General features: G+C 30.2%; 2 protein-coding genes and 1 long non-coding RNA gene across 4 annotated transcripts in view; 2 read left to right on the top strand and 1 right to left on the bottom strand.

Moving 5' to 3' along the window:
* Positions 1-12682, top strand: part of LOC141672096 (glutathione S-transferase T1-like) — a 272410-nt gene that overhangs the window by 186556 nt on the left and 73172 nt on the right. The window lies entirely within an intron of this gene.
* Positions 972-8059, top strand: LOC141672108 (uncharacterized). 2 transcript variants are annotated; one of them, XR_012555362.1, is made up of 8 exons: positions 972-2800; positions 2966-3034; positions 3205-3303; positions 5478-5515; positions 6805-6832; positions 7432-7475; positions 7564-7638; positions 7924-8059. It is a non-coding gene; the product is annotated as an uncharacterized LOC141672108 (long non-coding RNA). The 2 variants fall into 2 exon arrangements; XR_012555361.1 differs by having other exon boundaries at positions 972-3034.
* Positions 7949-12682, bottom strand: part of LOC141672097 (glutathione S-transferase T1-like) — an 85907-nt gene continuing 81173 nt past the window's right edge. The window contains exons 5-7 of the mRNA XM_074478595.1: positions 8833-8912; positions 8373-8575; positions 7949-8239 (exon numbers count right to left, since the gene is read on the bottom strand). Coding sequence (XP_074334696.1) covers positions 8054-8239; positions 8373-8575; positions 8833-8912 — 469 coding nt within the window. The 3' untranslated portion in view covers positions 7949-8053. The remainder of the gene's footprint in view (positions 8240-8372; positions 8576-8832; positions 8913-12682) is intronic.

The raw sequence follows: 12682 nt of genomic DNA, 5'->3' as shown, positions 1-12682 counted from the left end.
GTGAATGGCCATGTACTTGAACAAATGCTGGATATGAACAAAAAGAATTCTAATAATGCTCAAGAAAATTTAGTTGGACTTCTTTATAGGAAGCAATATTAGCAAAGGGTAAAATGAGATTTACCTGTAATTGCATAATTTCACATAATAAGTTGTGATCTGCAATGGATGGTTGGAAATGTCGCAGCAGAAATTTATCATCTCCTTTGAGCCAAAAAAATTCAATTTTTGCAAGAGATTTAGACAGAAGCTTTTCATTAACAGCAGCAGCTTCTGGATCCAATTTACCACCAAGTAGAGGCTTAAGTGTCCTATTCTTAACATACCTAACTGAGACAGAAAGTTTGTACCACGAAGTAATAGCCAGTTATGCCAAATGTTGTTGCATATTTGATAGGTGTAATACCTATTAACTACAGTTGTTAATCAACAAGTGATGATCAATTTACTCAACTAGAAGTATGATAGAGTGACAATATATTTTACTTGCAACACGAACCGAAAAGTGTGTGCTATGTACTTAAACAAACGTTGGTCAAGAATAGAAGTACAATTGTGAAATATGTAGATTAGACTATTATCATTCACCTTTGCCCAATCGTTAATTTGAATGATGTCAATCTAACACGGAGTGGATCTTTGCTCTCTTTTGTATATCATATGAATACCTTGTAATGAGTTGTAAAGAGGCAGAATTAAGTCATATAGAAAATAATTTAGGTAGACATTTTACCACTAATAGTTGAATCTAATACCAATTTTGTCGGTACAATTAGATGCAAAATTAGTTATTTCATGCTCAGCCTGTTCAGACTAGGCTTGTTTTGTAAAAAGAATTAAAATACTACTTTTAACAAAAATAAAGTAAATCAAAAAGAATTATAGAAATTTCACAGAAGTTATACTTACGACCCAGAAAATTAAAGATCGAGTCTTGATTAATAAAAAAGAACATTAGAATATTACTGATGGTTATAATGGTGTATACACAAGGGTTTAGAGAGATTGAAAGTCCTTCTTTGAGGAAAATGTATGAGATGGTAGATGATCCTGATACAAATGATATCATTTCATGGAGTAAGTCTGGGACAAGCTTTTTCATTCGAGACAAATTGAATTTCCAAGGTCTACTCTTACAATACTTTGGCCACGATACAATTAAGAATTTCACTAATTGTCCTAGTGCATATGTAAGTATCAATTTTCTTGATGCTCTATGCTGTCAACATGCTTAATTTTTGTTTTTTTCCCCAAGATTGATCTGCTAAGACAACCAAAACATATATTTGTGTGATACATGAATGAAAACTGTTAACTAATGTGCCTAATGTTTAAATGTGTTGCTTTATATGATTTTACATCTTGAAATTGTTAAAAGGGTTTCAAAAGAGTAGATTTAATTCTGAATGAATACCAACAAGAAAAATTTCAAAGAGGTCAGAAGCATATGTTGAAACACATCAAGAAAAGACCCGGAAAATCAAATACCATGAGGAATTTGCTAGAGGATATGGTCGCAGAGGTGAAAAGACTGAGAGATCACCAGAACATAGAGATTAAAAACGAGATTTCCAATTTGAAGCAACAAGAAGAGAAAAGAAAGAGTTGTTTATCATCGGTTAAAGAGTGCCTTCTACACGCTAAATGCAAGCTGATGCAAATTAAAGAAAGCTCTGATTCAAGGAATGTAAGTATTTCTTGCCCTACCTTTTAGCTGAGAAAGAAGGCTGCAACTTTTCTGAACTTTACAGAATCATTATTTCTGTGCACATTTACATAACAGCTTACACATTTAGATTTCGAGAATATGATTTTGTCCAGTTCAAATCTCATCCAGGGTTCGTCTCTAATCTCTATAGTCAAATTGTCCTCTTATAACTGCATTTCAAAAGTCTTTCCTCCTATGGATCCTTTCTGATTAAAGAAGCAATTTTAGCAGAGAAAAGAAGCATGGCCATGGCTTGATCCATTTAAAAACATTGATTAGGTGAAGAAGGCTATGGAAAAAATGGAAGTGGATATTGAGGATTTGGAGTCAAACTAATGGTCCACAGCAAATTATCTGATTTTTTTAGAAGGTTTCTTTCTTACTACAGAGTCTAGACAACAACAGATGGAGATTTATATGGACAAAACTTTAAGAATTTTCGGGTTTGATGAGGAAGTCAGAAAGAAGCCTAGAGCAATGAAGCCACGACTTGACGAACTAACTAGAAGGCGTAAACCAGTTTTCGTGGAAAGCTCAGTGCAGTCCACTTGCAGACAGTATACATTTGTCACATATCAATCAGAAACTAGCACAGAATTAAGTTCCAATGATTTAGCATGGGCAAGAGAACTTGAGCGTGACATGAATGTTGAGTCTTGGGAGCACTGATTGGCTATTCATCATTTCAATGAACAAGATGAAAAGAAGCATCCAGAAACTATATTAGAAAATTCTAATGAGTTGAACATGTGGGCTAGAGATCTCGAGGATGACTTAATTTCTGAAGCATAAGAAACACATGAATCAAAGACTCATGTTTTAAGTTCAAATAACAAATTTAGATCACATAGTACTGAAACTTCTGAATATGATAATAAGTCAGCCATAACACTGAATCATGATATGGGTAAGAAGTCAGGTACTCATGCATCAGATTGCCATGTTCAGGAACAGATTAAAAATGAAGAGGTCGGAGCAAGTAAAAAAAATTGCGATGACAATGATTTATGGATGAGTATAATTGAGGATGATGTTGTATTTGAGTAGAACATCACTTGTTGCAATTGCAAGGCGGGCATTCTACAGAATCAGGTTCTGCAGCTTCACTGCTTTAAATCCTTTAATTATTTGGCACAATCCCTTTGACCGGTTTCTATGTTATGAATGTTGCGCTCTCAAGGATGTGAATTCCATTGAAAGTGTGCACTCTAGGTATTTGATATGCAAGTAATTTGTCTCACTCTGTGATTGGAACAGAGTACTTAGCACAACAATCTGGAATGGACGACAAAGCAGCTGACATAGATATGGATTCGACTGGCTTTGGTATATATGTATTTTGTGTTAGTTCAATTACATGGAATGCTACATCTTAATAACTGATGAGTATAATCTCTATATTCTACATTTTTCTTATACATCATACTTGCTGATGGGTTCTTACAAGCTGATATTATTAAATCAGTCATTGATGTGTATATTTTGTTGTGTATCAGCTACATGTCATCCTCCAGCTACATGTCATCCTCTTGCACATCAGGATCGATTAAACGCTCCATTACAGCAACGAGCGTGCACTGTTGAAAAACAATCAGGTACTGTGATTTTCAAATTATGAAGTCTTACAGCATCTTATATTTTGACATCATTTTGGACTATAACTTAGTTAGACGTTATAGTTCAACAATATATTCCTATATATCTATCATTGTGCTCTGTACAATGTTATTTAGTTACTATATATTACTATATTTTAAATTTGGATCAGAGCTTGATTTTAATCCATAAGATAAAGAAATATAATATGTAATTTTTCGGGAGTTGTTTAAAACCAGGGTAATGCCAAATAAATCAAACATGTACAGACCAAATTCACTTACGGTAATGCTCTACTATTTAAGAAGGGGACCAGAATTGATCCATAATTGAAGAATAAAAAAGTAAGCTTTCAACTCCACTCACCATGCGTAACATTGTTAGTGAGCAACAGAAAAAGATTGATACATTAAACAAGGGTAACCTGTCATTTACCATCCTATTTTACTTTGTAAGCAATTGGAGTTCTATTGTATTATCATAATTGTCTCTTTTAACCATTTTTTGTCGTGGTTAAGCGACTTCCTCTCGGACCATTGTCTCCATCATCAACACACATTGGTTTGTAATTTTTTTGTGGCTTATATGCGCTTAATTGTTGTGCTAACTATAAAGACAACTGTGTATTCCATTAGGTATCCAGAAAAGACATATACATACACCTCACAGTGGTACCAAAGCTGCGAAATTCGCTTCGCCTATAGGGTTAAATGAAAACATAAATCCTAATGTCGTGTGTTCGCCTAAATTTGGTATTTTTCCTAATTGTGATTGTGCTGTAAACTACCATTAACCTAATATGCAGACTCATTAGGATTTAATTATATAAAGTGAAATTTTCCTCTGCTATCATGTTTTGAAATAATTTTTTAAGTATATTGTTTAACTTTACACGTTATCTGATACTTTAGAAAATTCAAATTTTGTATTTAGATAATTATATAATATTCTGTGATAATGTCTGATAAAATTTTCTTCTTAATTTTTATCCAAGGGATTACAGCTTTGATCATGTTTAAATCATATGAGGATGTATTTATTTGCTAATCTATATATTTATATCTTAAAATTTTAATTTTCAATGTTGATTTGCATATGTAAAAAGCGTAGAGTTGTCATCTTGCATCTTGATTATTACCTTATTCATCATGACAAACATGAATTGGTAAATCTAATGATCTGATTTGATATCTAAACTTTGTTTATAATATGTGTAAAATTTACTCATCATTTTAAAAATGTTTACAATTTATTATGTAAATACTACATTCATTTTAAAAAATTTGCTATATTTTTATGTTTTCCCAATTTTTTTTATAATTATGTATTATTTATAATTTATAGTTAGTTTCTTAAAAAAGTGTGCATGAGTGATCTATACAAATTACTTAGTGTCTATGAGGTTTTAGTTTTATAATCAAATTTAATAGCTTCTTTGCAAAAAAATTCTTTTTGCCTCAAATCAATGGCTGGGAGACTCTCTAAGTTCGGCTTACGTCTGTTCACACAAACAATTATAGAAAATTGATTGTATATTTTTAACATAAAGTTATATAATTTAATAATGAATTTAAGAATAAAAATATTATTTAATATAAAAATATTGCGTCCCACTTATATGTCCACTAAAAATATTTTAAAGAATGAAAATGCAATTTAGAGCCACTTTACAAAATCACATTAAAAATAACAAATGAAATGAATTATTTTCAATACACTAATTTTTTCAAGGGTAATCATTTAAAATTTGTTGAATTTTTTAATACTTTATTTTTATTAGAAATTTCAATTGTATTGATTATTATTATAAATATTAATGATAATAATGTAGTTCTTTAAACTGAATTCAAAGTGTATAATTTTAAAAAGTTAGGATACCTATCCTATTCATCTCTCAACCCAGTAACTTACACCTAAACAACTGCTCCATGATTATAAAAAAATAGCAACTGTATTTTATCATCATTCCAGATCAATTTTCAAAATTCAAAATTGTAAATCATTCTATATCTCAAGAATGGTGATAGACACAATCAATTAATTCTTTCTTCTTCTTTTTCCTTTTCCTTCTTCATTTTTATTCTCTCTCAATTTTCATAGTCTACTTTAATATATACATATATATATATTTATATATTGATGTAAGTATGCTTAATTTTAAAATTTTGTGCAGGATGAACGGATAATGGATCTTACACCAATTGTTTTCAGGTTTGTGTGTATATATATACAATGATACTTTCTACACCTTTTCTTTTTGATTTACTATAGTATTTTGATTTTTAAATAATATTTCTTATCCTGTATGAATTTAAATTTGTATGTTTGTATGTGTGTGTATGAATTTTGTTTGAATGTTGAGTTTAAGATCTCCGTGATTATGTGAAACTTTTCTTTTGAGTCACTGAGGAGAATTGTGATGCTGCTCAGGAGGGGATAAAGGGAAGGCGGCGGAAGTAGTTGATGAATTGTTTGACACAAAAAAATTGTGAACAAAACATATTTTTGCTATTAAAATTATCGAGTCAAAGAGTCAAAATAATCAAGTATTGATAATTTGAGTTCGAGACACATAATTATGTTGTTGAGAAACTTAATTCTAATTCTCAGTAGATCTCAATTGCAGTGCAAACCATTTTTCTCAGTATATTTATTTGTCTTCTTTAACTAAACCTCCTTTTTATTAGCAAATGTTAGTCATAAATTGGTATAGGTTCTGTAATAACGGATTAACAACTCATACATATATAGCAGTTGATTGAAAGATATATAAGAGGATTGTTGATGAAGTTGGAATGGATTAATCTAAATAATAAGAATATTATTATTCCTTTCTCATTTGACAAAAGTACTTAAACTATTGTCTCTTTACTCCTTCCTTCTCATTTCTAAATGTACGAGCTTCTAAGATTGAACTTCTATCTTGGTTCCTTATTTTCTTATTGGTTGAATAATTGGATAAGGAATTGACTACACTAAAATAGTTGTGATTTACTAAATGATAAAAATTGACTGATAAGTAAATTTCTTATAATGATTGTAATTGATTTACTCTCTATTTCTTTTTGATATTTTATTTTTTTATCTTGATTTCTGTGTTGATTGTTTTTGCATAATAATGACTTACGAGTTGAAAGAAATAGTAGGATATTCTCTCAGTTTTACAACACTCAACCGGGGTCAAAAATCAAGACATGTAAAGGTATCTCCATTGAAATTGTGTTGCATACAGATGATATTGGTTGGTAATAATGTTCTATTCTCCCAACACAGTTTTTCTTTAAACCAGGCTCTGTCTTTTAAAGTTCTCACCTCGATCTCTTCACTTTTCTACCTTTGAATTACAATTTAATTTCAATCTCCAATTGTTGTCCGTATGCATACTAAATAGGTAAATTTTACATTCTTGTTTTCCGTTTATTAGTATTCTAATTCACTTTCTTTTTTAATACTATTTTGTATCATAGGCTTATGTATCCAAAGTTTTGTTTTTATGACAGGTTTCAGAGGTCCCATGGGTCAATAAAGGTGATGCCTTATATTTATTTTAATGAATAATAAAATATGACATTTCTAACGAAAAATAAATGTATTATATTAACAAGAAATCAGAGTTTAGGTACCATCATTTCACATTACAGAAAGTCCTTCAGCTTGAGCTATCAAACTATCAATAATGTTAATTTTATCTTATGTACTTTAATTATAAGAGTATATATTGACATGAATAGTTTAAAGAACCTAAAATTCTCCACTTTTCAATTTGGTAAATTTTTTATCCATATTCTTATTTAGTTGTTAGTTTGATTTTATCTATACTTAATTTCTAATTATAGGTAGTGTTTTACATTTGGCTTGTTTTCATTTCGGAGTTTATACTACATGTCAAGGCGGAGTCAGCTACAAACTTTGCGATGTGCCTACACAAACTCAATTTTTTTCTACCAAAAGAACTAAGTAGTAAATATATATCTTAACTATAATAACGAGAACTAAGTTGTATTGTTGGTTCTAGACCATCCATATGTCACATGTGCGGTGACTAAGTCCACCTAATAGTTTAGATATGTAATTTGCATAATGATCAATAATCTTCTGATAATAGTTGATTTTGCAACTCCTTTCAGGCCAATCTCATCAACCACGAAACCTATACAAACTGAGAAACCAGGTACCTTAGATGTTTTTATAAATATTAGGAAGTACAATTCAATTTTTACAAATCTTAATTGAACCATTATGACATTGTATGTGTTTAGGTGTAAAGCGTAAAATTTGTGTTCTCAGTGTTGATAAGATTTTCAGTCCATCTTCACTTTCCTGCAATCGTGCAGGTAAGAAATTTAACTAATCAAATTTATGTAGAATTTTTTATTTGATGCTTAATTAGATAAGACAATTTGTTTAAAAACAAAGTTGTGATTGAGGGAAAAAAACTTACAAGGAACATAGTAGCTTGCATGACATCTTCTTCATGTTATTATCATGCAAGATTTGATTTTTTAGATTTTCTTTGGTTCCTGGAAGCATTATTATTTTACTTGGTAATTATCCATATTCTCCTGGAAGCATTATTGTTTTTTTGTTAACAATTTAACACTTCTATCTTTCTTTATCAGTAGTTTTTTGCTACAAGCCAATGAGCAAGCTGTCTCCAGAAATGGCTTCTCGAGGAAAGAAGTTTTATGAGGTCATTCATAGTAAGAGAATGTGTTTCCACATTCTATTTTTTCAAGCCTTATTTCATAATCAAACCAAACTAGTCTCTTTGTTTATTCCAACCAAACTATCCACAGTCAGCACGCCTTTTAGCTCCAAGATGAAAAAATGCGATTCGTCGAAATATGGATTAGTTGTATTCCTGGTATCCTCAACCCATTGCGGAACTTTCTTGTATGGAATTAGTATTCGATTACGATAACTTTCAGGTATAAGCTAAATTCAACAACAATATGTTAAACACTGCTTTTCAGTTTTTTATTTTATTGCATTTCTAATAGTGCTCCTGGAATTTTAGTCGGACTTCTCTCGAGGAAGCAATAGTACCAAAGGTTAAAATGAGATTTACCTGTAATTGCATAATTTCACATACTAAGCTGAGATATGCAATTAATGGTCGGAAGTTTCCCAGCAGAAACTTACCGTCTCGTTTGAGCCACAAATTTTCAATTTTTGCAAGAGATTTAGACAGAAGTTTTTCATTAACAGCAGCTTCTGGATCCAATTTACCACCAAGTATAGGTTTAAGTGTCCTATTCTGAACATACCCAACTAAAAAGAAAGTTTAAACCATGAAGTAATAGCCATAATAATACCGAATGTTGTTGCATATTCGATAGGTGTGATAACTATTAAATACAGGTGCTAAATCAACAAGTGACGATCAATTTACACAACTAGAAGTATGACAGAGTGGCCATATATTTTACTTGTAACATGAACTGGAAAAGTGTGCTATGTACTTCAACAAATGCTGGTCAAGAACAAAAGTAAGATTGTAAAAATATGCAGATCAGACTATCATCCACCTTCACCCTGTCGTAAATTCGAATGATGCCAATCTAACACGGAGTGGATCTTTGCTCTTTTTTGTATATCAGGTGGATACCTTGTATGAGTTGTAAAGAGTCATAATTAGGCAGATAAAAAAAAGTTATAAGGTAGATAATTTATCACTAAAATTTGTATATAGGACTATTAGATGCAAAATTAGCTAATTCGTACTGAGCCTGTTCAAACTAAGCCTGTTTTGGAAAAAATAAAAAATAAAATACTACTTTAACATAAATATAATAAATCAAAAAGACTTATAGACGCATTAAACTTCACAGCAGTCATACTTATGACCCAGAAAATGTAAAGATCAAGTCTTGATACTAATGATGATTTCAATGGAATACACAAGGAGTCGAGGGGCATTAGCATGAGGGACACTGCCCCCAGTGGATCTTAATGTATATGTTTCTAATCAAGAAAATTCAAGAAACACACATTAGAAACATACTAGCACACAAACATACATAAAAAGGTCGAGTGTATTTCTACATACTTGCCGAAGATTATAATAGCACGGCAAGGTTGAGAAATGCGGTTGCTATAGATTTGCAGCTTCATCTTCTTCGCATAAACTATTCTTAACAAATGCGCTTACTTTTCAAGATTTCTTAGCTCTTTACATAGTAAATTATGAGTTATGAAAGTCAATTCTCGCTGCCAGTATCCATTATCCATGTATAGAATGATAATAATTCTGTTGTGCAATAATTTCAGAGAAAATAATCGACTTGATCATCCACATAATTTAGTTTTTTTACATTACCTAAAGTTTTATAACTTCAACTAACGAATAATTTCGATGAATAATTAAAATTTTCGATCTAGATATAATTATTTAATGTGATGATTTTCAAATTAGAGAAGGTAAGAAAAGTAAAAAAAAATATTTTTGAAGGGGAACATTGCTCACTTTACAAGTACAAAAAGACATGAGATGGGATTATTTTAAGCCAAATGATGAATCAACAAAATATGGACTGGTTTACTGGTATCATTGATCCATTTCAGAACTTTGTTCTGTGGACTTGATATTCGATTACTATCCTTGTCAGATACAAGCTAAATTTGAAAAATTCGATATTCATCTGAAAAATGCGCATCCGTATTCGAGAAAAATCGGATATTAACCGTATCCGAGAAAAAACGGATATTATGTGTATCTGATTTCGGGATATCCGAATCCGAAAATAAATACATATATAATATTTAAATTATATAAATATATAATTATATATAATTTAAATTTTATTTTTTTAGTTTAAAATGTGTGTAAATGTATTAAATAATGGAAAATGCTAGAGACCCCAAATTATTACCCCAAAAATTTTCAGAAATCTGACGTGAGTTGGTAACTTTCCTAATAATAAAATGAGATTCGCGTGCATTAATATGCGTCCACGAATTAAAATAAGCCATGTGTCAGCCACGTTATTTTGTTGAATTCTGGGGGAAGATATTTGGGGAACCTAACACTACTCTTAAATAATATGTTTATACAAATTTTATATAATTGTTCACATACTTTATAAATATATAAATATATTATTTGTATTTAATCGTAAAAAATGTTCTAAATCATTGTCAATACGGTAGGGGTAATAGAAAAATTCAAAAAATCTGATATTCGTCCGAAATATCCGCATTCGTATTCGAGAAAAAGCAGATATTATTCATATCCCATATAAAGCAGATATTATCCATATTCGAATCCGACGATTACGGATGCGGATACAAATCCAGCAGATTCATTTCCAAACTATCCGTTGGACAGCCCTGTACACAATACTATGTTCAAGATTAAAACAAAGCTTATATTGACATTTAAATTTAAACTAAAAAGCTTATGTACGTTAAACAGCGAAGGTTTTGAACATCATCTCCTAAGCTAATTATATTAGGTTTTATATATTAAAAAATATATAATATATAATTATATTATCTATTATTTTAATTATATGTAATTATATAAACGGTTCGGTTTTTCGGTTCGGTTATAGAGATAAAACCATAAACCGTTCCATTGGTTCGGTTCGAATACGATTTTTTCGATTTTTATCGGTTTCGATTTTTTTTGGTACGATTTCTCAGTTTTTGTTGCTCACCCCTAGCGTAAATTATGTTTATTAAATTAGATCGAGGACTGTAATTCGAGTCGGGCGGTTCGAACTCTTTTAAGTGAGCTCAATTCAGCTTGTTTAATTAAATCATCTAAGTTTGAGCTGAGGTTCCAAAAACGAGCAGACCCAACTCGATTTGTGAAATTAAACGAGCCGAGTTCGGGTACATATATCTATAACGAGATAAAAAGAAAATATTAAACATAACTTGATATGGCCTTGCATCCCATGAATATGGGATCGAAGATGCATGACTTTTCTCATCTTTTTTGAAATTCTAATTAAGAAAAAAATGCCTATTTTTAAGAATCAAATTTAGTTAGTAAATGATTTAATAATTATTATCAATTATGTGATATAAGTTATAGTTACAGGATTATTTTGTAAATAATTATAATCAAATGAAGTTAATTCCTCCGAGTTTTCAAACAGCCCAACTAGAGTTTGAGTGGATTGTGAGTGAGAGTGGACTGTGCTACAAAAACCATTGGGCTCGGGCCCAACCATAAATTTTCCACAAGGAAATAACCGTGTGCTAATAGGAGACCATCTCTAATAAGCCCGACCCGAGTGCTCCGTTGGATCCATGACCATGATTCCACAGGGGCATTAGAGTAATTAGAGTGGAATCAAAAGTTGGTGTTTGTACCCGTATAAAGCTGTTTATATATTTAAGTTTTTTGTTTGCATACGCTAAACATGAAATAATTTCTCATTTTGATTAATGCCGTTTGGTTCATGATTATTAAAAAAGAAGAGACATTTAAAATATGTTATATTAATAAAATTTTGCGCTTATTATATGCGGCACACATTTAAAAATTGATTTATAATATTTTAACAAAAATAATATGTATTAATTTTTTTTAAAGAAAACATTTTAAAATTAAAAATTATAACTATGTAGTCAAAACACACAACACCGTAAACAAGTCAAAATATATACAAAATAGAGACAATGTTTGAACACAACGCAAGTCATATTAAGTGTAGCTGTGTATGTGTTTGATCATTTATGTGAACTTAAGGGATGTAAAATAATTTGAGTAGAATATGACATTCATGGGCTCAATATTGGATCATTTTGTTTTAGTGTGTCGAGATTGGGCCTATAATTATTTAATTTGAATACAAATCGATCATGAATGTATGAGATCCGAATACAAATTTAATATCAGCTAGTATCATATTTTTTATTTCTTAACCGAGTAGTTTGTGATTCACCTGTGTAAAATATGATACACTAATATTAGATAACATCTTTGATTCAACTATGTAAATGATTATCATTTAGTATAAATTAAATAATTTATTTTATGTTGAAATAACTAATCTGAAAATGGGAAAAACATATATCTAATTTGAGGAAACGTATTTTATAAATTCAGTCACAGAGAGTGCTTTAAAAATAAAATATTGGTCAAATATCAAGTGTTAGATAACATATATTTTAAATACAGAAAGCGTATCTCATATATTAAATACACTCTAAATTTTACTATTTAAACTCACTTTTAAACTTTAGACATTTTTATTACACATTTGCCCATGATTTTTAATAGTGAAATTTATTAAATTTGTCTTTGTTATGAGTAGTTAATAGTTATGTCATTTACAAGACAATTGGAGATTAAATAGTAAAATGTGGAGTTTATTTAACAATTTCCTAATATTTTTAATAACATATCTCAAGTTTAATATTTAG

Source organism: Apium graveolens, chromosome 7 (assembly GCF_009905375.1).
Source record: "Apium graveolens cultivar Ventura chromosome 7, ASM990537v1, whole genome shotgun sequence".
In the NCBI taxonomy this organism is placed as follows: Eukaryota; Viridiplantae; Streptophyta; class Magnoliopsida; order Apiales; family Apiaceae; genus Apium; species Apium graveolens.
The sequence above is the reverse complement of the archived record's forward strand: the minus strand, read 5'-3'. Positions and strand labels throughout refer to the sequence as shown.